General features: G+C 42.3%; 2 protein-coding genes across 2 annotated transcripts in view; both read left to right on the top strand.

The window, feature by feature from the left end:
• Positions 1 to 4,428: 4,428 nt before the first annotated feature.
• LOC308288703 (uncharacterized protein) lies at positions 4,429 to 4,947 on the top strand (the record flags this gene model as incomplete). Its single annotated transcript, XM_080730173.1, has 1 exon — positions 4,429 to 4,947. A coding segment is annotated over one exon (519 nt), but the record flags the coding sequence as incomplete, so codon positions are not given.
• The window catches only part of mindy2 (MINDY lysine 48 deubiquitinase 2), a gene marked incomplete at its 3' end in the record, with an annotated part of 47,887 nt that continues 28,535 nt past the window's right edge, over positions 4,937 to 24,288 (top strand). Inside the window, exons 1-4 of the mRNA XM_080729591.1 lie at positions 4,937 to 4,992; positions 5,414 to 5,905; positions 6,494 to 6,551; positions 13,705 to 13,769. Of these exons, the coding sequence (XP_080585717.1) occupies positions 4,984 to 4,992; positions 5,414 to 5,905; positions 6,494 to 6,551; positions 13,705 to 13,769 (624 nt within the window). The 5' untranslated portion in view covers positions 4,937 to 4,983. The remainder of the gene's footprint in view (positions 4,993 to 5,413; positions 5,906 to 6,493; positions 6,552 to 13,704; positions 13,770 to 24,288) is intronic.

Here is a 24,288-nt window from a genome sequence, read left to right as displayed (position 1 = left end):
GTATCGTTTGAGAATGAGGGGTGGGTCCAATGATTCTCTATCTAAGTCACGTGGTTTCATCGTTGCCGTGTCTCTTGCTCAACCGAAGGCTGTCTTTTGGCCAAGAGATTTGCAAGAGACAAAAAACCACGTGACCTTCATTGAGAATGAATTGGACCCACCCCCCTCCCTCATTCTCAGACTATACGGACACGATAGCTGTCGCAAATGTTTGGACGGCGCCTTAGAAACAAGCCAAACAAACGCAACCTGCAAATACCGATATTTCAGTGGTGTGCTTAGTTTTTTTCCCCTGGAGGGGCAGGGAAAAGATAGGCCTAAATCATTCCTTGCACGACATGCACGTTTTCAAGGGATGAAAATGAAATGGTTATTAGAGGGCTACACTTTTTTTTTAAATTATTCTCTCTTTTAAATTGTTCTACTGTATTCTCACAGTAGAACACACCGCTGCAATATTTACAAGCAACTTTACAGAAAAAACAAGCCCAACGTCGCTTATAAAAAGTAGATATGGCAACACTTCCACCCAGTCCCTCCTCCCTTCCGGAGTCTTGTCTTGCTGGAGTCAACCACCATCCCATGGTCCAGCAGGTGCAGCCGCGCTGTGATTGGCGGGTTGGTTGTCAAGCAACAGCTGGCGCGAGGAAGAAATAATGATCACATTGATTGATTGATTGATTGATTGAATAATTTAAAGTAGCCTAGGCCTACGGTTTCATGACAATAGGCTACAAATCACTGGTAGGCCTACAACTTAATTAAGGTCAACTAAAAATATATCCTATTAAGTTTTTCGGCTTACTAGCCTATTCTACTTTATGTATTTTATAGCCATTGAAAGACAGACGGATAGAAGTAGAACACAGTATCCTACTTTGCATAGGATATCATCAATAACAACAACAGGGGGAAAAAACAGTCATAGAAAAGAAGAAAGGAAAAGAATGGAAAATAAAATAAAAATAAATAGAAGAATGACAGTATGAAATCAAATTAAAACCAAAGTTTGTTTTACTTTACTGGTTTATCTTTATAGACCCACTACTCCACAGAACTGTAGACTATAACAAAGCCAAACTAGTGTGTGATTAATACATTTTTTATGGACATTAGCCTGATAACCTCGAGAAATGTGCATTATTTGCATAGTTTGTAGATGAAGATGTCGACGACATTAAATTATAGGCTAATAACGATGATGATGATGATGATGATGATGATGATGATGATGGTGATGATGATGATGATTGTTGCTATTATTATTGTAAAACACTGCAATGGTCCTGCAACTTGGACAACCCATCTGAGCAGCACCTGGCTGCAGACACTAGGGTCCTGTTGATGTCCACGGGAGACAGGAACATCAACAAGTGGCAGGAAGTGACCTCACAGTGTCAAGTGACTTCATGCCGCTTGTGGAGGTCACGTGACGTCTCTGCCTTGCAGTCCAAGGCACTACAGTCCCTTTGAGCCGCATTGTCGCTATGTGTACATGTTATCTTTTATCTTTTAGACAACCCAACTCTACCCCCTAACCCTAAACAGAACCTCCATGGGGTAGAGCAAGAAAGAGGTGTGAGGTCACTTCCTGCCACTTGTTGATGTTCCTGTCTCCCGTGGACATCAACAGGACCCTAGTGTCTGCAGCCAGGTAGTCTTGACCCATCTTGACTGAGCGCATCATTTTTTTTTGCGCTGCTAACATGAGACAATCCCTTTGCGCTAGATTGAGTGTGTTCTGCCACCAAGTGGCTGAAAGAGATTAGTACATGTCGAATCTGAGCTCTGCCCAGATGCCCAGTGCCCAGTCACTGTTTCCATTACCCAGTGCCCGGCAGTCCCACTCCCAGTCCCCAGCGTCCAGTAGGCCTACCCAGTAACAGTTCCCAGTCCCCAGCGTCCAGTAGTCTACCCAGTAACAGTTCCCAGTGTCCAGTCAGGGCCGTGCTTAGCGATTTGGAGGCCCCAGGCAAACCCCAGTTTGAGGCCCCTGGGTCGGGAGCCATATGCGGGTCGCGGACCAATTTCTAGGGGTCGCGAATAAATACTCCCTTATGTTTTGTTTCCTATATTTTAGCTTTTAATTATTTGAAAATATATATATATATATATATATTTTTTTTAATAACACAAGTTTAATAGCCTATAAACTCTAGCACTTTTTCAAAAGAATTCCAGAGAAAATAATAAGAGGAGGAGGGAGAAAACAGGGGTTGGGTGTTTTACTAAGGGACACTGCAACACATTGCTAACCTGGCCTGGAATCGTACCTGTGACAAGCAGGGATCTGGTTCCCTTGGCAGGCTCACTAACCACTCAGCTATGGATGGCCACAATGTTTGACATATAGAAGATAAAGAATGAGCTTCAACTTCTCTCACCAGAAGCAACTTACACAGGACAGGTAAAGTAATAAGAATAAGAATACTGAGTTAAACATTACATTACATGACCATGTTAACAGCCTTTTGTTAAGGGCCCTTTTACTATTTATATATGAGGGTATTGAGAGCTTGAGTTTGAGAGCTGGTGGGGCACCAAATGAATTTGGGGGCCCTCAAAACGTTAAATATAAATATATACAGTATAAATCTTGTTTATATTTTTAAGGAGACTAAAGTAACTTGTGACATTAAAGCTCTTTTCAGATAATCAGAGCCCATTGTTGCAGCGACAGGCCAACTTCTTTCAGGTGGTAATTAGCTGCATGTCTGTGGCAGAAATGTCATCTAAGGATGGTTGCTTCATGTTAAATAACACACTTCAGCTCAAGTTTCATACACTATTAAACCTATGAATTGAATCAGTGTTATTACTTATAGTGTTTTAAAAAAACGTAATTATAATAAGAATAAGAATAACTTTTAAGTGCATGTTTTGCAGTGGTTTTCAAAGACAAAGTTTGTCTCACAGGACAGTCAGTGGGTTAAGGCTATACATATCCATTCGAAGTTAAACACATACATTACATGACTATGTTAAGGGTCTTTTTACTGTTTATTTATATTTGACGATAACTCATGGAGCCCCCTGGGTGTTTCTGTTTGAGAGATTGAGAGGCCCCAAATGGATATATTTGGGCCCCTCAAAATGTTAAATATAAATAAACAGTATACAAACTATGCGTGCCATCTTTAAGAAGCCCCAGTAAACCCTGTGAAAGTATTTCAAGTTAAACATCACATTTCATGTTAAGGCCCTTTTTACCCTTCTTTTATATTGATCTCATCCCGGGCCCCACTTCAAACTATCTGGGGCCCCCAAAATGAAATGGAATTGATACACATATATTATATGTATATATAAATATGGGGGCCCTCAAAACTTTTTTTAAATATAAATATATACACACACTTTAGAAATAATGTATCCATTCCCTGCATCGATCCTTCTTAAAGTTAAAGTAATGTACGTGACATCACAGAACAGACACAAAAGAACCGCTTGGGTAATCAGGACCATTGTTCTCTGGTCACACCTTTGAGAGCCACACTCTTTTCAGATTCTAATGAGCTAATGTTAACCCTCACCCTCACTTCAACTGTTCTCTGTCTCACAGTTGAGAGCTCAACTGGGGCCCCCTGATGGCCATGTTGGTTAAAAAATAAAATAATAATAATAATCTCATGAGGCCCCCAGGCTGTGAGGGGGCCCCAGGCGGCTGCCTATTTTGCCTGTATGGTAAGCACGGCCCTGTGTCCAGTACCCAAACAGTTCCCAGTGTCCAGTACCCAGTAACAGTTTCCAGTGTCCAGTACCTAGTAGTTCCCATTACCAAGTGCCCATAGTGCCCAGTCACAGTTCCCAGTACCCATAGTGCCCAGTACCCAGTGCTCAGTCACAGTTCTCAGTGCCCAGTCACAGTTCCCAGCCACAGTACCCACCCAGTGCCCTGTGCCCAGTCACAGTTCCCAGTTCCCAGTCACAGTACCCAGTGCCCAGTCACAGTTCCCATGCCCAGTTCCCAGTCACAGTACCCAGTACCCAGTCATAGTGCCCACCTATTCACCCAGTAACTAATACCCACCTCCAGGTGCACACACTAACACAAGTTTTATTTGGGCATCCTCTAAACTGGCAAACAAAAACAACCAGAAATCTTTATTACTTAAAAATAAATTATTGTGTGCTCTGGGTAAAACTTAGGTCATAGCCTGTGCGTGTCTTATCTTGGGTATAGGCCTATAATAAACTTATAATATGAATCAGAATCACTTATAGTGCATGAAACGGGACCACCTGAACGCTACAGCACTTTGGGTTGGCTATCTGGCGCCCCCTACCGCTCTAAAAGGCATTCATTTTGGTGACGTCACTAGCAGAGTTGTCATCATGGCGTCTGCGGGACTGAAGCTCGAGCTGCAATTTAGGTAAAAGAACAAAAAAATACAAATAAATAAATCTGTCGACAGTTTGTCAATCGAAATGGAGAAAAATGCAAAGTTGCATCGAGACAGTGACGGCGGTTCTCTGTGCGCCACGATCGCGGGGGAAATGGACGATGTTGTTACGGCTGTCGGTGGACTGAAAGGAGCCGCCGATAAATGCAAGAATACTGGACCTTCTCTCAATACTTTGGTTAACGACAGTTGTAATAACGGCTCGCCTGACGTTAACGTCAACATCAGCGCTACCAGCGTCGTTATTAACGCCGTGTCCGGTGCCGAGAAGAAGACCGACAGGCCAGAGATGATGGAATTTCTGTCGGTGCGGCGGATCGAGGAGAAGGACAGGGAGGCAGGGAGCGGATCGTGGTCGGAGTCTGGGGATCGGATCAGTAACGGGATGGGACATGATGACTCGGTGCTGGCTACAGGAAACGACCAGGAGGAGGAGGAGGAGGGTGGCTCCTCAAAGTTAGTAAACAACAAAAAGGACGGTCTGTCATCCTCCTCTCCCGCTGCCGGGACGTTATCGGATGCTGCGAGGAGGAGCGCGGCGGCGGATAATGCACTGCCCGAGCGTTCCGCTTGTCCGCAGATGGAACAGGTAGGGATGGGACGATATGAAAATATCATGATGTCACGGATTATTGTGAGAATTTGTGACCAAATAAATTCATGAATGAATTGTCCCCAACATCCATCATCCTGGGGCGGAACATTTGCAAAAAATAAAATAAATAAATAGCAGATATACAAGCTCACAAAACATTGCAAAGCAAAGCTTTGTGAACTTGAGATCGGCTATTTCTTTGACAAAGAGATTTGGTAGAGAGTGAAAAAAGACTGTATCAAGTAGGCCTATGTTATTTCCAGATCCATGTTACCATTATAGAGGGTTTAAATGGTACCAGAAAATAAAAGGTGAATTGATCTCAGTGCATGACAGATTTAAATCTCTATTGAGAATGTTTTTTTTTTCTTCTAATCACGATACACAATAATAACGATTATCATCCCATCCCTAGGAACAGGTGAAGCTCACCAAGCCGACACGTCTATGCCCGGACAACACGACAATAACAACAACAGGAGCCGGCCAGTCAGGACTATCTAGTAGTGATCCTCCTCTTCCTCCTCCTCCTCCTCCTCCTCACACCGCTTCCGAGGAGGCTCTGTCTCTGCTGCCGGGCGGGAGAGACCCGGAGCCCATCAGTCCCGCCGGAGAGTCCCGGAGTCTGGACTCCCTCGACGAGTCCTTCTCCAACCTCAATTCGTGCCCAAGCTCTGACCTCAACAGCGAGGGGCTGGAAGACACGGGGCTGCTGGCCTCGGCTCTGCAGAACACCGAGCTGTGCGGAGCCGATGGAGCCAAGAAGGACCGGGGGGCCGCCGGGCAGTCCATATACCACATTAAGTGGATCAAGTGGAAGGAGGAGAACACGGCTGTCATCACCCAGAACGAGAATGGGCCCTGTCCGCTGCTGGCCATTATGAATGTGCTCCTTCTCTCATGGAAGGTATATAAATAAAACATGCTCTTAAAATGAGCAGTTTTAAGAGACTGTTACTGTACATTATACAACATCAGCTCTGTCTTCTGTCAACTTAAGTATTGCATGAAGATCAGGGAGGACATAAAATAGCCTATACTGTGAAGACTAGTCTATCTCCATCCCAGTATCTATCTATCCACACAGCACGTTGATGGAATCTTGGTACTAAGCCTACGGGTGTATTGTATAATCTGATGCTGCATAATTGTTGTTTTACATTTACATTTGCTAATGTGAGTTGCTATTAGCCCTAAGTGTTGCTTATATATGGGTTCACAGTCACACACTATGAAAGCTGGAATTCAATGCATGTGTTATGAATGCCTTCCCTGGTCAATTCCTGTGAAATGTTAAAGTGATGTGTGAGTTTCAGGAGACGATTTAAAATGTGGTCACTAGTGGCAACAACAACATTATTTTCAGAACAATGTTAACGTTGTTCTGTTGGACATACAGTATGGTATGTTATAAATAGAAATATATATCAGGTGTAAGTCCTGGTTTTGATAGCTGTTTTAGTTGAATCAGTGCCATTGTGTTTTTCTGTCGCAGGTCAAAATGCCACCTATGATGGAAATCATAACAGCTGAACAACTCATGGAATATCTTGGTGAGTATTTTGTATGTTATATGATGCCAGTGTACAGTATACATCTTCAAGCAATAGTGAAGCCTGGTTGTTGTCTACAGCGATTGGAGATTGTTTTCACCCTGTGTGTGTGTGTGTGTGTGCGTGTGTGTGTGCGCGGCTGCGCGCGCGCGTGTGTGACTGTCTGCAGCTAGCCAATATGCAGCTAATGTCACAAGCTACTAAACTGATACTACACTGTTATTATTGTAAATTCAGTGAGTCTATGGAGTGCAAATATACACAATCAAGCACAAGCTTTCTGTCGGGCGTACAAGGTCTACTTCTAGTGAGAGAGGTGTGCATAATCCAACAGCATACCTGTACTTTTACAAATCGACAGAGAGAGAGCCAGACACAGAGTGCACACATACGAGGTGCGATTGTGCGTGCATGTGTGCACGCACACACCGCACAATCAGAGGGAGACATACACAGAGAGAGTGCACCTACAGTATGTATGCTTTTGCTGTTCAGTTAAAACCCACGTCTGATTAACCTCAACCTGATGCACACAATGTCAGTCATTTATTCCATAGAAGCCAGCATGTCTGCTATGGAAGCATTTTGCACAGCGAAAATAGCCGATTAACAAGCTCTCCACGTTGTCATTGTAACATTGTAACAATGTTGTCATTGTAACATAGGTACGGTAACATCATAATAATGTTACATACGGCACATATTGTGTTTATTGTTTAGGAATCAGTGCATACTGTTTCACAAATCGCACATGTTCATACAAACATTTTCAGTCCTGAGATTTTATTTTGCTTTAATCAAGATGCATACACGCACGCGCACACGCACGCACGCACGCACGCACACACGCACACACACACACAGATACCGCGCATGAGCACCAGACGTAAAGAGAGAGACAGAGCCATGGGCCTTTTCACACAGAAAGCGACTTGACGCGCCCAGTAATCCAATTTCAATGAGAGGCGACTCAGGCGAGGCAATCTTGACAGGTGAAGCGACAAGCGGGCATGATAAACTGTTGTGTCCGTGCTCGTCCCCAAAATGATGTATTTGGCCATCTCAAAATATTTAGTTCCAGGGACCCCACAGAAGCAAAATTTTAGTTACAAATGTTCGCTTAAAAAATACACGCAGTCTGCAACTCTGGCAGTGAGGCCCACTGCCAGAGTTGAAATGTGTTGAACTTTTTTCTCCACGCGATGCGTACTGTTACTGTAAAAACATTATCATCGCTGTTGGGCAGAAATCTCCGATGTGGAAAGAAATATTCAGATATGATGAAGCTAGACCATCCATATCAAACAAACTGCAAAGGCACAGTGTGAATGGGTCTAGCTGGTGGATATTTCCAAGCCTGGACATAATGTCCTTGTAATTGTTGTTTCCCTGTCAAGGATTTACTTCACCGATAACCATCCTGTGGAACCTTTCACTGTTCTACCTTTAAATTCAGTTTATCGTTCCCCTTGTTTATGTTTTCATTGTCATGTCTTTTGTAGATGTCCAAATGAATGAATTGTGCAGACCAGGATTAGGCAGATCTGCTTTATTTGAGGCTCAACACCCTAGCTCAGGGGTCTTCAATGTGTTTCAGGCCAATTGGGACCCTTTAGCTGAAAGAGAGATGAAGCAGGGACCCCCGATACATATTGGATTCATCTTAATGAACAAAACCCTCAATACTTGGCCTTTGGCTTGGTAGTTGGTCTGCTCTTTTTTCCCCTGTACAACAAACCTCCTCGCAAATAGCAGCATTAGCATCCTGCAGCATAATTGCAATTAATAGCATAATTGGTCCTGTGTTGTTAACATTAGGAAGAGGAAACAAACGGAAGCTTGTAGGTTCTATTCCTCTCTACGTCTGCGTGGGAAACAGGAGCCAGCGCTTTTCCATGCATAGCATGCCTCACCTCCTCCTACCTCCCCTTTATAACTGTGATGTTTATAGAGAGTAGAGTATCTGCTTACTGAAGGACTTCTACTCACCCAAGGTAGTACAGTCCAGTCCACACTGCTGTGAGCTCACAGTGGTTGCCATCGCGGTCCCAAATAGGGCTGCCTGCAACTATCTATTGTTTTCTTAGTGATAACCCTGTGTGTAAAACATCTATTAATCAAATAATCAAGAAGTGTGTTTTTTTTTATATGATTTTAATATAAGATGCTCTGACAGGTGCCCAGGTGGACACCATCAACGCTAGATGAACCACTTAAAGGACAAATTCACCACTTTTCAACCTATCTTCTTATAATTGGTCCTCACTACTACTGGTCTACTTGGTCTGTGTCTCAGGAGGGCTGTGGGCAGGTCAGAAACCCATCATCTTGTGACATCATCAATGGGGAATCCAAGGCTTTCTATTCCTGAAAAGTTGCAATGTTAAAGTGGAAGCCATTGTTCTCGCGATAATAAAAATCGAAATATGTTTTAAAAAATATTGTTTAAAGGACCCCACTTTGAGAACCAATGCTCTACACACAGCATAAAGTGTCAGTTTGCAGAGTTATCTTCCATTTCGATTTTGAAACTTTTGCCTCGATTATTATTAAGGAATGATTATATAAAAAAAAGCTCTCACAGAGCTTGTACTGTAGATCGGCTGCACTGTATAATACGTGGTTAATCAGACTAATCGATTTACCCGATTATTTAAAAAATCTGAACGTTGTTTTTTTAATTTGTTGATATACTGTATAAGACAACAAAAAAACACACAAAAAACCCTGCTTCTCGATTATTCAATTAACCTACTGTACGTGAGCAAGATGAAGTTGGTCAGAGGTTTCTACATTATGCTTTGGGCATATTTCCGGTTAGTCGCCCAGCCCTAGTAGCAGAGAGATCCAGTGGAAGATATACAGTAGATGTTGTAACACAGAGGCTGGTGGTTGCTGACCAGCTGCATACCATGGAGCTTGTCCGAGTGGATCAGTTGCAGAAGAGGCCCAGTCAGAGAGGCCTACAAGTAAGGGAATCCACGGCCAAGCAGAGCTGCGGGCATAAGGGACTTCCCCTAGGCCCGCTGCCGGGGTGGAGAAATGCCATTCAGTTCCACTGGCACCTGCTGGGGCTCTTTCTTTCTTTCTTGACTTACACTGCTGCCTGCCATCTGAAGACGTGATGTGGAGATCAAATTACAAAGAGTTTAACTGTCTTATTAACCACGTGAACCCTAGGGCTGTGACGATTACAAATGTTAAGTTGACGATTAATTGTCATAAGTAAATGCGATTAACGTTTTAATTGTGTTGTTTTGGCATTGAGAATTGGAACATAATATGTTTATTATGAATTATGACTAAAAATCTTATTTCGGAATGATTGCCTTTTGGGCTTTGTAATCAGCGATTGCGCTGGGCAGATAATGACAAATAACTTAAATATACAAATGAATTATTATTATTGTTTTACACTAAAAATAATGGAAATGGCAGAACTACAAGCTAACTAACTAACAAATCACGTTTTTAAATTGTTGTAAGCTTATTGATCTGCTATTTGTGCTATTTTTGTTTTTTCAAAATGTATGAACATTTTTCAACATGGAAACGATTATGCAAAATAATGGCGATTATCTCGAATAATTGTGATTAGGCGATTATGTAATACTTGTGACAGGCTTATTGCGGAAATAGCAAAAATAGCAGATAATGCAAGCTCACAGTTTCAGCAAAGAGATTTGTTGTAGAAGGAGAGGGATAGGGGATCTAGTAATATACCCCTGGGGGAGGGGGACACTGGTGAAAGTATTATAGGGTTTACTTTAAATTGCCTGGTGGTCACATGAGAATTTCACCATGAAATATGGTTATTGTCTCTCATTTCTTTGTATTACCTATGAAATCTGAACTTTATGTTACTACATAATTTGACAGAAATAAACTACCATGCCATTTTGGACCAGCCTTTAGTTTGCAGTAATATAGTTTCTTATTATTTGAAAGTAAGATTTATGTCATTAAAATAAAATAAGCTTCAGGGGATAGCACACTCCTCTGTGTGTAGACTCCATATATTGTATTTGCTTAACTACATTTCATTTGCAAACCCAAATAAGAAGCAGCACAGTAAATCGTTCTCACGGTGGTAGCTGTCTAGTCTACCTTCATGCGGCATTTGTCGACGATGGCAAGTTTAAGAGAAATAATATGAACCATTTTCCAATATGCAAGATTTTTCCGCTCAGCAAATAATGAGCTTGCAGTAGCAAGATGAAAGGCAGTTCATTCTGGGAAGCTCATCAGAGAAACGCTTTCAAAAGCCATCCTATCTGGTGGCATTGTGTCATTTACTACAGTAATACTAAATGACACAATATATATGGCCACGGACCTCCCATCCGAAAAGGATTTGTGCCAGGGACCCACAGAAGAGAAGGTTTTTTTTGGGGAAAAAATCATAATAATTCGAAGATTTTTGTATATTTTTCAAATAATTGAAAAATCACACCCGTGTGAAGTGGAGCTGTGTGTGTGTGTGTGTGTGTGTGTGTGTGTGTGTGTGTGTGTGTGTGTGTGTAGATCATGTGTACCGATTTTTGTGACATTTGAAGAAAATATGTAGGAAAAGGAGCAAAAAGTGTGTTTTGGAGAAAATTCAAGATGGCGGAAAATCTATCCTGGCGCAAATGGGCGTGGCCTATATGGGGAGATGCGTCTTGACCCAAGGAATCCAGGGAAAAAAGAATTTTAATTTTCCGATCTACGGTTCAAGAGTTACGGGGCAAAACGTAAAGTGGGCCGTTATAGCGCCACCATGAGGCCGAGTGATGTAATTATTTTTCGATTCATTCTTAAAATCATTATGAATCTCCTCTCCGAGGTTTGAAACTGTAGCTCCTATGGTTTACGAGAGAAAAATACTTGAAAGTGATTTCTTGCATTGTCCCATTATAAGTCAATGGGGACAATTAAGCGTCGTTTTTTGCCGATTACGTCGGCATGGTAAGGCGGATCGGAACGAAAGGTAATAGAACACCATTCCCGGCCGAGCCGCACATTTTGATGTATATATTGCGCGAGTGGCGTAAATGGTGCGGCACTAGTTACGCGCCGAAGTCAGGCTACATACACACACACACACAGACACACAGACAGACACACAGACCCACACAGCCACGTATAGGGAGCTGCACACAGCTTTAAAAATAGCAGATGTACAAGCTCGCAGCACGGCACAAAGTGACGCACTGTGAGCATGTAGATCTGCAATTTTTGAGAACCACTGTTCTAAATACAAAAAGTTTGAATAGAAGATACAGTAGGAGGTTTCTGCCCGAGAGCAACACATTTCCGATTAATTGCCCAGCCCTATAGCTTGGCAGTAGCAAGATGAAAGGCAATCCACCTCCCACAACATTCCAGTGGAGCCCATCAGAGAATCGCTTTCAAAAGCCATCTTATCTGCCCGGTGGAAGTGTGTCATTTAGAATGAATTAGGTTTAAATACCTTGTCACACGTGGTCTGCTAATAGAACATTCCTAATACGAAGGCATTAGGTAATATAACCAAAGGCTCTGTTATGTCATTTCCTCCACTGGAAGCTTGTGCCACAAGTAGTGGAGGAGAATGTTAATGAGGGTGACAGACAGACAGGTTGTCTTGTATTGTAGTGATCAGGGTGCAGGAGATCTGCTCCTACACAGCTCTGTGCTGCTGACTGAATGCTTAGAGCACAACACATCTGTCCAGAGAGCTTAACACCCAACTCTGTGGCTTTGTTGTCTTTTTGGAGCTGTGTGGAACACAAGCTCCCTATACGTGGCCGTGTGTGTGGGTCTGTCTGTCTGTCTGTCTGTCTGTCTCCGTCCGTGTATGTAGCCTAAACTTCGGCGCGTAACTAGTGCCGCACCATTTACGCCACTCGCGCAATATATACATCAAAATGTGCGGCTCGGCCGGGAATGGTGTTCTATTACCTTTCGTTCCGATCCGCCTTACCATGCCGACGTAATCGGCAAAAAACGACGCTTAATTGTCCCCATTGACTTATAATGGGACAATGCAAGAAATCACTTTCAAGTATTTTTCTCTCGTAAACCATAGGAGCTACAGTTTCAAACCTTGGAGAGGAGATTCATAATGATTTTAAGAATGAATCGAAAAATAATTACATCACTCGGCCTCATGGTGGCGCTATAACGGCCCACTTTACGTTTTGCCCCGTAACTCTTGAACCGTAGATCGGAAAATTAAAATTCTTTTTTCCCTGGATTCCTTGGGTCAAGACGCATCTCCCCATATAGGCCACGCCCATTTGCGCCAGGATAGATTTTCCGCCATCTTGAATTTTCTCCAAAACACACTTTTTGCTCCTTTTCCTACATATTTTCTTCAAATGTCACAAAAATCGGTACACATGATCCTGGGTGACCAGAGAGGTGCTGTTGAGTCTAGCCTGCCCTGAGCATCAACTGCAATACACACACACACACACACACACACACACACACACACACACACACACAGCTCCACTTCGAACAGAGGTTCGATTTTTTAATGTATCATTGCTGTCGGGCAGAAACCTCTTATCTCCATGTTCTACGTTCTTCTTTTTGTGTTTTTCGTATATAATGTCCTAATAGTATATCATTTTACAGAGTCACACAAAGGCATCAAAAGTAGCAGATCTACAAGCTCGAAACGCAGCACAAAACGATGCACTTTGAGATCTGCTACTAATGCTACTTTTGAATTAAAATCCTGAAATGTAACAATTTGTGGACGGTATGAGGTTTCCATTGTACATGCTCACTCCGCATCAACAACTGTTGCACCTCTACTGGGAGCAAGGCAGTAAGTACAGTAGCTGCTCCTACATAGTCCCGTGTTGACTGACATACCCCCCTCCCGCCACCACTTAGACCAGGCGTTATGTGGAGGAAAACAGCTGTCCGTACAGAGCTTAACACCCACCTGTGGCTCTCAGTGTGGATTAGAACCATCACAGTGCAGTGCTGCTGCTTCTGATGGTAATGTCACAGCGTGACAGTGTATGCTCTTTGGCAGTGACTGACTGTCGATAAAGAGAAGGTTCTGTTGTGTCGATAGATCCACTCTCTCCCCTCTCCTCTCTCATCGCTCTCTGCTCTTTTCAGTTAGCAGTATTATAACAGTATCTCTGTATTAATCGCTTCTTCCCTCTTGCAGGAGATTACATCCTCGACGCCAAGCCTAAAGAGATCTCTGAGGCCCAGCGCCTGAACTATGAGCAGGTGAGGACAGTTATTTCCATTATAGTTGAGGGCCATTCTTCAATACAAGATGTTGCTATATACCGTATATAGCTACAGCTAATGTGACACAGACTTTTTGATTGATTGATTGAGTACTGTATTAACAGTTTGCAAAAAAAAGCACAGGAAGTACAGTTCTATACAAGCTCTGCTAAAAGGATTAAACCCATTGGGGTCCCCTGTATTCAATTCATTGAATAGAGGTGTTCCCGTTGAAAGTTATCACAACGTATAGGTGTTCCAGGTCTAAATAGGTTGAATAGGCCTATATCTTCCTTCCGTGACTCTGGTGAGAAATTGCCTCCGTTAGCTGCTTACTGTTCACTGTGCTCAAGGAGCATAGCTCTCTCTCTCTCTCTCTCTCTCTCTCTCTCTCTCTCTCTCTCTCTCTCTCTCTCTCTCTCTCTCTCTCTCTCTCTGACATTATCAGCTTGCTCCTACAGCCATTATAAATTCTGCATGATAACACAGATTCCATTTCTATAGTAGCTAGTCCCTTGTGTGCACGGCAGTATACACACATTCCCATGTACTGTATGTATGTACGTACGTACCGTACGTATAGTTCGTGTCAGTGGTTTTGCACACATTTGCATCGAGGTTGCATGGAAAGGTCAGCAGTGCGTGTTATGTAATGCGGAAATAATCGGCGGAGTGGATCGCCATTTTATGACTTGGCCACAAGCTCTTCAGTTACTCTTTCACTCTTCACTACGAAGGTTACATAAGACGGTGTCTTGCAGGGTCACACGGGGAACAGCTGAGGTCATGACAGTCCAGATCGTCTTGGTTTCACATGACTGGATGCTGCTTAGGCCATAGGTTCTCAAAGTGGTGTCCTTGGAGGGTGGGGGGTACCACCAAGGAGTCCCCAGCAAAATTAGTTAACATATCAATCATTTTAACCACTTTAAACTTTAACTTTGTGCTATTCAAAAATAGTTGATCTACAAGCTCATAGAGCTTTTATGTGAACATTTTGTGCACATCTTTCAGTATACATTATATTTTTTTAAAGTGAACCTTTTTAACCCAAATCTTTTCATCTGGAGGTCCTTGTCACAATATATGTTTCAGATGCAAGTCTGCAGCCAAATACACGTACATGTACAGTATATCACTTTGGGTGGTCCTTGACATGAAAAAGTTTGAGAATCACTTTGTTTTTGTGCTTTGGCTTTAAGCCAGACTGATAATGATACCTTGGCCATTAGTGGACCTTTTTGACGACATTGATATTGGCAATTATGCTGCTGATGTGTCCTTCCTTACTCATCAACCCAGTGTCCCTATTTTGGGCTTGTCATTACAGGAGAAGATGGTAATGTTATGTATGTAATGCTTAGGGATAATTCACCCACAATTATTTTTTTCCTATTGATTAATCACTCCATGGAGACATGAATTCACGGATATTGTTTTGTTTTTGTCGCATTCCTAAGCCAATAATTTGATGGTAAGAGCCTCCTCAAATGATTGGTAATGTGATAAAAACAAAAACATCTCGATGAATTCAAGTCTCCATGGGGTGAGTAATCGATAGAAAAAAAGTCAGTTTGGGGGTGAACGATCCTTTAACTTTAACTTTTAAACATTTCAAACGTAAGAATGTGGTTCAAGCCTGATTAGCAAAAAATGTGACGCATTGAGAGCCTGTAGATTAGAGCATTTGAAGTAGAAGTAGTCAGACAAAGTACACTGTGATGATGTCATCACAGTGTACTTTGCAATACAAACCCCCAAATTTGGTATATTCATTAATATATGATGAAGGTATATTAATGACATAGGTCAATATTGAAAATGGGTGGTTCTCCCCTTTAAGGTAGTCTAGGATTATGCAGTATGAAGGTATCTGGGTTGTAAGGCCAGATACCCTGGGAACTGGGTATGAGTCGGTTGGAGTTGAAGTGGTCTTGAGCGTTGGCGTCTTCTAATGCATCGAGCACTTAAGCCCCATTTAAAATACTGTGAGAATAGAAGATCTACAAGCTCACAAAGCGTTGCGATGCAGGGCCAGGTGTAACGGCCCTGGCCGAGCGCTTTTGGGCAGGAGCTCAGATGTGTTCCAGAGTTCCTCTTGCCGAACACAGTTGGCAGTTCGGGGTCTTCACTGCCCCCAGGCAAAGAGGTTCGCTGCGCTAGGTAGGACATCATATTAAACTACCCGGATCAGGAAGCTTATGCGGTGTGGCTCCAGTCTGCCAGAGATCCGTCCAGGTGACTTAATGGTCCATGGCGTGCTCCCATCTGGTCCAGGCCCCCTGCTGCCTCAGACCACCCGCTCTGCTTGACCTTCCTTCCTCCACTGTAGTCCTCCTGACCTCCCCCTGTATCTGCCTTCGCCTCTCCTTCCCCCTGCACTCCTTGTGCCGAGGTGCTGTTGGGAACATCCTCTGGCCTGCTCTGCCATGGGCCACGGCCACCACACCCACCATACAGTATCTTTGTGGCGCAGTGGTGACTCTGCATCCAGCACAGCAGCCTGGGCACGTTCTTCCGGTCTTCACCACCACTCCTGTCTGGGCCACCTTTGGGTCGCTCGAGTCTGTGTACATCAGCACCTCTCTTGTAACTATAAAGATAACTATAACTGTATCGTTCACCATTGTATTTGTTTTATAGTCGTGTGAACTCTGCCATCCACTTAAACGATTTTATCTACATTTTAATAGTTGTTATAGTGCTCAGTGTGAATGGCTCTTATGTTGCTTCTTTTGGGCTTGTTTCCATATACCTGGTTGCTTATTTCTCTCTAAGAATCTGGCAGCACTGCCACTGACTGTCCCAGCAAAAATGAGTCTCGCTGCCTCTCTTCCTCTGGCAGAGAGGACCAGCACATCTGTGAATGATTTCTACACACTTGTCTGTCATTTAAAAAAAGAAAAAACAACCGAAGCATAATATGCATATACTCCTTTGGCTCGGCTATGCTTTAAGTTTAAGTTTAGCTGAAATACATCCTCGGAAATGGAAGTTTGTGGTTCTGTGCCTCAGGCTCGCTTGCTAAAAGTAAGGGAGCGGGTTTTTGGCGTTTGCGTTGCATAGTAATTATGGTGGTCTAATCCTAGGCTGCTTCCATAGAGTATGGAACGTGTTGGTGTGCGGGGGTGTCCTCATGTGCATCTTAATGGGGGTGTGTCTTCAGGGGCATCTCAAGGGGGGGGGGGGGGTGGGGGGAAGTGGGACTGAGTTACTAGGGCCCAAGGTAGAGAGGCCTTAATTATGTTTTACTTTTGTAACTCAGATTTTGCTTCTGTGGGGTCCCTGGAACTAAATATTTTGAGATGAGGGTCCATGGCCGAATACATATAATTTTGGGGGTCCTTCACATGAAAAAGTTTGAGCACCACTGACATAGAAACATAGGTTTTTCAAAAAACCTTAGAAGGATTTGAAATATTCAAAGACTTTTCACGATTTTTCAAAAATAGCAGATACAAGCTCGCAGCGCGGCACTCAGTGCCGCGCTGTGAGCTTGTATATCTGCTATTTTTCAATAGTCAAATTACCCAGGGCCCAGAATTTGGTGCGACACCCCTGTTTGTGTGGCGGGTGCATGGGCGTGGCCTAGACAGGTGCTGCGGTCGACCACTTAAAACCCTTTATCTTCTATGTCGGGTGGGAACCTCATACGGTATGTCCAAAACTGTTACTTTTGAAACCAGGATTCAAATAAAAACATAGTAAAAGTAGGAGATTGGCTTGAAGATCTGCTAACTTTGATGCTTTTGTGTGACTCTGTAGTATGATGAAGTAGGGCGTTCATTTACGAAAACACACAAAGAGATAAGATGTTTAGTAACGATATGCATCATTGATTGATCCAAGTCCATCCCGCAAGCTCACAACACGTTGTGTTTGTCATGATGTTGTCTCCGGGACAGGCACGCTTATAGGGTTCATGTTGGAGTGTGAAATTTGGAGGAGACTATACTGCTACCTGGTGCTGTGGCAGATTTAGCTTTCTGTATATAGAACAGTTTCTAATGGGTAATCCTGGGTTACTCTTAAGGCCCATTCACACTAGGCCTAAGTCTTAACAGATATATACACCCACCCACCCACACACACACACACACACACACACACACACACACACACACACACACACACACACACACACACACACACACACACAGTCTCCCCTTACACACACACACACACACACACACACACACACACACACACACACACACACACACACACACACACACACACACACACGGTATATATAAATAAAATGACACTCTGCAAACTCAGAAAACTGGTCTAGGCATAGAATAAGCCTTGTGCATTGAAAGTGGAAAATGTGTGTGTGTGTGTGTGTGTGTGTGTGTGTGTCTGTGTGTGTGTGTAAACTCTCCAGGGGGAGTGTGTGAATCTCAATCCTTTGTATGCTAATGTACCGAGTTAAGCAATGTTTTCTCTGTACGGCAAATCTTAAATTTATATCTTCTCCAGTTCCTTTCTTCTTTTGGTTTTGAGCCATCATCATCACCCAGATTTTTTTGAGCTGGCACAAGTCTCCAATAAAAAGAGATAGGCAGGCCTTGCTTCTATTTATAGATGTAGCTTCAACACATCATCTGTCACAGCAGGAGAGAGGAAGATTAAAATAGTGATTTGCATGGATATTCATTGGATATTCTTTTGTCTTTTACATATTTATTCAGAGGAGAGGTGCACGATGGTCGTTTTTATTCAGTTTTTTCTTTTTTCTTTTTTACCTCAAAACACAGGCAGCATCTCTGAGACCATTTGGACTTAACACACAAGTCTACAAATGCCTTCTAAACCAGTAGTTCTCAAACTTTCCCGTGCCAAGGACCCCCAAATTGTGGCCGCGGACCCCCCATCTGAAAATAATTTGTTCCAGGAGCAGGTACCCCCCAGAAGAGAAGATGTGTGTAAAAAAAAAAAAAAAAAAAGCTGAAAGCTGAATAACTGAATAACAGATTGGAGCTGCTATATCGTCTCTGTTGGGTGGAAACATCCTTAATTCCAAAACTGTTACTTTCATGGATTCAAATTCAAAAGTAGTAAAAGTAGCAGATCTACAACCTCAAAACGCTTAGCACCGCGTTTCAAGCTTGTTGATCTATTACTTTTTTTTTATTTTTAAGATCTGTTTTTTGGGCTTTTTTTGCCTTTATTTGATAGGACAGTAGGCTGACAGGAAATGGGGAGAGAGATGGGGAATGACATGTGGCAAAGGTCGTCCGGATCGGGAATCGAACCGGCGACGCCAGCAGGCATCATAGCCTAGTATGTGGTACCACTAGGCCAGCGGGCGCCCCTGATCTGTTACTTTTGATGCTTTTGTGTGACGCTGTAGTGTGATCAAGTAGGGCGCAAATTTACAAAAAAAACAAACACAAAAAGGTTGAAATATGGAGATGAGAGGTTTCTGCCTGGCAACAACGAATCCACTGATGCCTAGTCTAATAGAATCAACATCACTTGGAAATGGTAGTCTCGCTCCAACGTGCCCATGTCCTCAATCATCAATCAAAACCACACCTTTGAGTTAAACTGGTCAGCACCTCGTGTGAGCTAAGTTTGATCAAATCTGATTACAATTGAAGAATTAATTGAATTATTTATTTGACCCCAGGTCAATCAATCTTAAAATGCAAATGTGGTGTGGACATGGTTTTTAAAGCGGTCAATAACAAGGATTGGAAGTAGTCTATAATTGTGATTGGACATGCCGTAAATATTTGAATATTGTCACTATTGTAGCATAATTTAAATATAAATATATATATAGCAACATACATTTTTCAGAAACCTCTTGGGATTTAGAACAGGGGTTTTAGAATAGTGGTTCTGAAAAATAGCAGATCTACAGTAAGCTTGTACATCTGCTATTTTTGAACATTTTTGAAAAATCTTTTTGGGATAGTGTTGTGTGGGAGTGGCTGCCTAGGGAATCCCTAGTAGGGATGTTGTCCCCTTTGGATAAATAAAGCAACCTCTATAAATGTTTCACCCATGAACAATTCTGCTTCATAAGAGTGTTTTCTTTACATGCATAGATTAACAACAATAGTCTTTTCAGTTTCACATTCTCGTCATGACTTCCACTCTTTTTTATTCAGACAAGACCTCATTGCAGTTGATTATATGATAAGTCTCTTTCACACCGACATTGTTCTTGTGAAGCAGTTTATAGGTGAACTATTTAGGTCACTCAAGGCAGTGTCTACTCCAGTTTACAGTAATGTTAACAGTCATCAGGCTTGGCCTTGGACTTGTGCTTTCCTCATGGGGGTTTTATACCAGTAAAGCAATCTTTTGCAGACTATGTGGTTGAATTTGATACTTGCCGATACTCTGCACCTTAATCTCATGCACAACGCATTGATACTCTTCTTGCACCTTAATGTCTATGTCATGATTTGAACAATGTATACCAGCTGCTATGCTCATGCACCTTATTTCTAAACCTCATGTACATAATATTTGGATGGATATGCTGTGTAAATATGCAGATACCTTGTTCTATCTTTCTTTCCTTTCCCTGCAACAATCAAAACAATGGAGCTTGCACAACAATTTCATCCTCTGTTTTACATTTGTAAACCTATGATATGACAATAAAGACGATTCTGATTCTGAACATTAGGCTTGTCTCTAAACGGTCATAGCGATCTTTATGATTTTCAACTAAAATAAGATCAAAAATTACTTCACAAGACCAATGTTGTCGATGTATCTAAGAGATTAGCTAAAAATATACTTCTTTTACAACCACAATCATTGCAACATTCACAAGTTGGCTGTTTTCTTTTACACAGAAACGTCGCCTGTGCAGCTTTATGTTTTGTCGATGTGTGTGGCTTTACTTTCTGAGATCCAAGAATACAGTCTTGTAAAATGTGAAGTTTATGCAAAAGCTTCAAAAAAGGTATTCATGATGAAAACCCTCTCAGAATGTCAGTCCAATAATTGGATTTTCAGTTTTTGTTAGGAAAAGGAAAAAGAAAAGAAAAGCCCTTCAAGTCATCATTTCTAAATGAAAAGGGTATTTTTGTGAAAACGGAAAATAGCCAAAAATGTGTCAATTTGGACCGGGGTAGGCAGTATAGAGACCATGCATGTTTCTTTGTGAGGGTACCTACGCTACTATTAAGTTTCTTGAAGACTACCATAGTCATTTGAATTCTTCTGTCATGGGCCGGCTCCACTACAAGGACTTTGGTGTCCATTGCATTCCTATTTAGTGAAATAAATACCAATATGAAATAGCAAATGCCAGGCCACTTTCTTGAAACTTCCTGTTATCTAATAGGTCATTGGTTCTCAATGTAGGGCCCAGGAAGCTATTATTGTATCCGTAGGACATGCCTTGTAAAGGAGCGTTTGTTTTCGTTGGAGACGACGGAGGCGCGCCGTCTCAAGCGGACTTGAGCCACATGAGCTTGCTAAAGCGAGCAAGTCGCCGTATCGAGCATTGCCGAGTTACGTCCCGATAAGAACAGAATAGTAAACAGGGACATGCTGGGCCTCTGATTCAGCCCGGGAAAAAGAGTTGGAGATGCCCTCATTGCGCGCTATAGAGAGAGATCTCTCACTATAGCGCTGCTGCTACTCAAAGATTTGCCATTTCAGATCATGACAAGTGACAAGCCAGTGGGCCAATGACATGAGTTATATTTCGTCGTTGTCGGGTGGAAACCTTCTATGTCCAAAACCGTTTGTTTTGTATTTATCATTTTAAAAATGATTTAAACTAGTGAAAACAGCAGATCTACAAGCACACAACGAGGCGTTGTAAATCTGCTGTTTTCACTACTTTTGTGCGACGGCCTTGTATGATGAAGCAGGGCTTTGCGAAAATTTGTACAAATTTGAAACTTGGAGATACAAGGTTTCTGCCCGACAGTGATGATTTACTTTGTTGGCCGCCCAGACCCCAAAATGGAACGAAGGCCGACATTAAAAAAAAAAAAATCTTTTCTAATGGCCGGCCTGGACCGGCTGGGAATGAACCGGCCGTTCGGGAGTTGTCCCGCTTTTCCCAATGGCCAGCACGTCCCTGATAGTAAATCTTAGACCCCCAACTTCCGGCACCTCCGCGCGGTCCAAGTGAACACAGCGGAGCGCTCACTACCTCTGTTTCAGCCAATCACAAGCTGCAGCCAACAAGGCTTCTCCTATGGACACCATAATCGTGTCCAGGAACTGCCAGGGGTCCTTGAGGGGGTTCCAGTCGTTCTCCAGCTAAATGATAACTAAATGGTAACTCTGACTGAGAGTGTACAAATGGAGACAAATTTGGTTCCATTTGTTCACTCTGAGTTATGGGGGTCCATAGTCTAATGCATAGAAAGCTGGGGGTCCTTGAAATTACTGTAATGGGTCAACTGTCATGTTCGCTGTGTTGTGTTATTTTCTAACAAGTTAACAACAGGGCTTTGCATTTGATTTGAGTTAATAATATGACATAATATGCTACCTAGTACCCACTGTCATTTAGAAGATGCTTTTAGAGAAGCCTCCTGACAGCAGTTGTGTTATGAATGGCCCCTGTTGGAAATGAATTACAGCCTTAATCTTGGTAATCATGACTGACTGGCACAAAAATAATTTCCCTTCTCAGCAGTTGTGTTTGTGGGATAAACAAAAAGCTGGTATTTGGTTGCAGGGCTGCAACCATCAGTTATCTTCATGGCTATATCGATTAGTTGAGAAGCATGTTTTGTTTCTAATAATAACATTAATAATGATGATAATAATAATAGTACTAATAAGGGTAATAATAATAATAATCAATAGATTTTGTTTAAGAAATTGTGAAAATGTCCGTTCTACAAGCTGACATCTATTTTTTGAAAATTGATTATTTTATAAAAAAATCTATTATTTTGTTAAATAAATCGATTAGTTTGATTAACTGTAACACACTTATCCCAACATATCGTCTCTGTCGGTAACCTCATACTATGTCCAAAACTCCAAAAAAGTAGCAGACCTACAAGCTCAAAATGTTTTCGAGCTTGCAGATAAGAGCTTTCTGCCCGACAGCAAAACGATAATAACAAGGCTCTCTGGGCTGTGCTAGTGTTCCACCAGTATTAATCCAGCATACACCCATGATGGATCAGAGGGCTGTGTTGCTAATCAGCCACATCTCAGAAGGATCAGTTGCTGTCATGTTAACTGAAGCCTCCCGCGGCTCTGGAGGTAGAGCACTGTGGTCCATTAACATGGACCCTGCTAAACCCTCCACTCAATACAGTACGGACCTTCTAAATCCATACAGTCTGATGGACAAGCAGAGTGGCTTTACGCCTCGCAAATGTCAAAGCCAGAGGACCTCACCACCGTTTGTTGAGGTTTTTCCTCCCACTCCATAGTCCATATCGTCTCTGTTAGGTGTAAACCTCATATGTCAAAGACTGTTACTTTTCAGGAATCAAATTAAAAAATAGCTAAAGTAGCAGATCCATAAAAATAAAAAATGGATTAGTGTAAATTAAATATCATGTGATACATTATGTGGTATCGGAATGGCATAGACTCATAGACTCTATGCAGTATCGGCAGCTTTTCATATTGTCGTTGTCGGGTGGAAACCTTGTATGTAAAAAAAAAAAGCGCCTGTTTTGTATTTATCATTTTAAGAATGATATAAAGGGGAAAACAACCCCTTTTTCAATATTGAACTAGGTCATTAATATACCTTACTGTAGAGGAGTTGTGTGGAAATAGAATACAAAATTCCCTCAATTCTGCGTTGCCTAGAACTGGAGGATTGATTTGGGGGTTTGTATTGCAAAGTACACTGTGATGGCATCACAACGTTGCGTGTGTCATCATCAGCTATTTTCACTAGTTGTGCGACACCTTTGTATGAAGCAGGGCTTTAATTTGCATTTGAAACTTGGAGATACAAGGTTTCTACAGTGACGATATACTGGTATCGGTATGGGAACAACTCTAGAGCTTGTAGCCCCAGAATAGAATACACTAGGGTTTGTGTGGTTAAAATGAGCAGTTTTGGACATACTGTACAAGGTTTCCACAGTGATGATACTGTATGAAAGACAGGTGTATAGTACTCGCCCTGTGGCAACACATCACGAGAGCTGCAAGGCCACAGCTGCAAGACTTAAATGAGGGATGCTTAGCTTGAATCCAGCTGGTGATCCCAGTGCAATCACAAACAACTCACGTAGAAGGTCTGTTTTCTGTTCCGTCGGGCAATCAGTCAGGTGTGTGTGCACACGTGTGTGTGTGTGTGTGTGTGTGTGTGTGTGTGTGTGTGTGTGTGTGTGTGTGTGTATGTGCGTGTCCGTGCACTCGCACGTATTTAACGATGTCTGTGCAGCGGCTTTGACTGTAAAACAGTTTGCAGTTCTGATTTGAACATGGTGTAAATATGTGACCGTGTTATAATACAGTAGCAGTTGGCCAAACATATTGGGTCAAATTTAACTTAAAATGAACAATTTTAAAGGTGATATTTAGATCACATATTCTGTATCAA

This window comes from Nannobrachium achirus, assembly GCF_963921795.1.
Source record: "Nannobrachium achirus genome assembly, chromosome: 7".
Classification (NCBI taxonomy): Eukaryota; Metazoa; Chordata; class Actinopteri; order Myctophiformes; family Myctophidae; genus Nannobrachium; species Nannobrachium achirus.
Note: the sequence above shows the minus strand (reverse complement) of the source record. Positions and strands in the feature narration are given on the sequence as shown.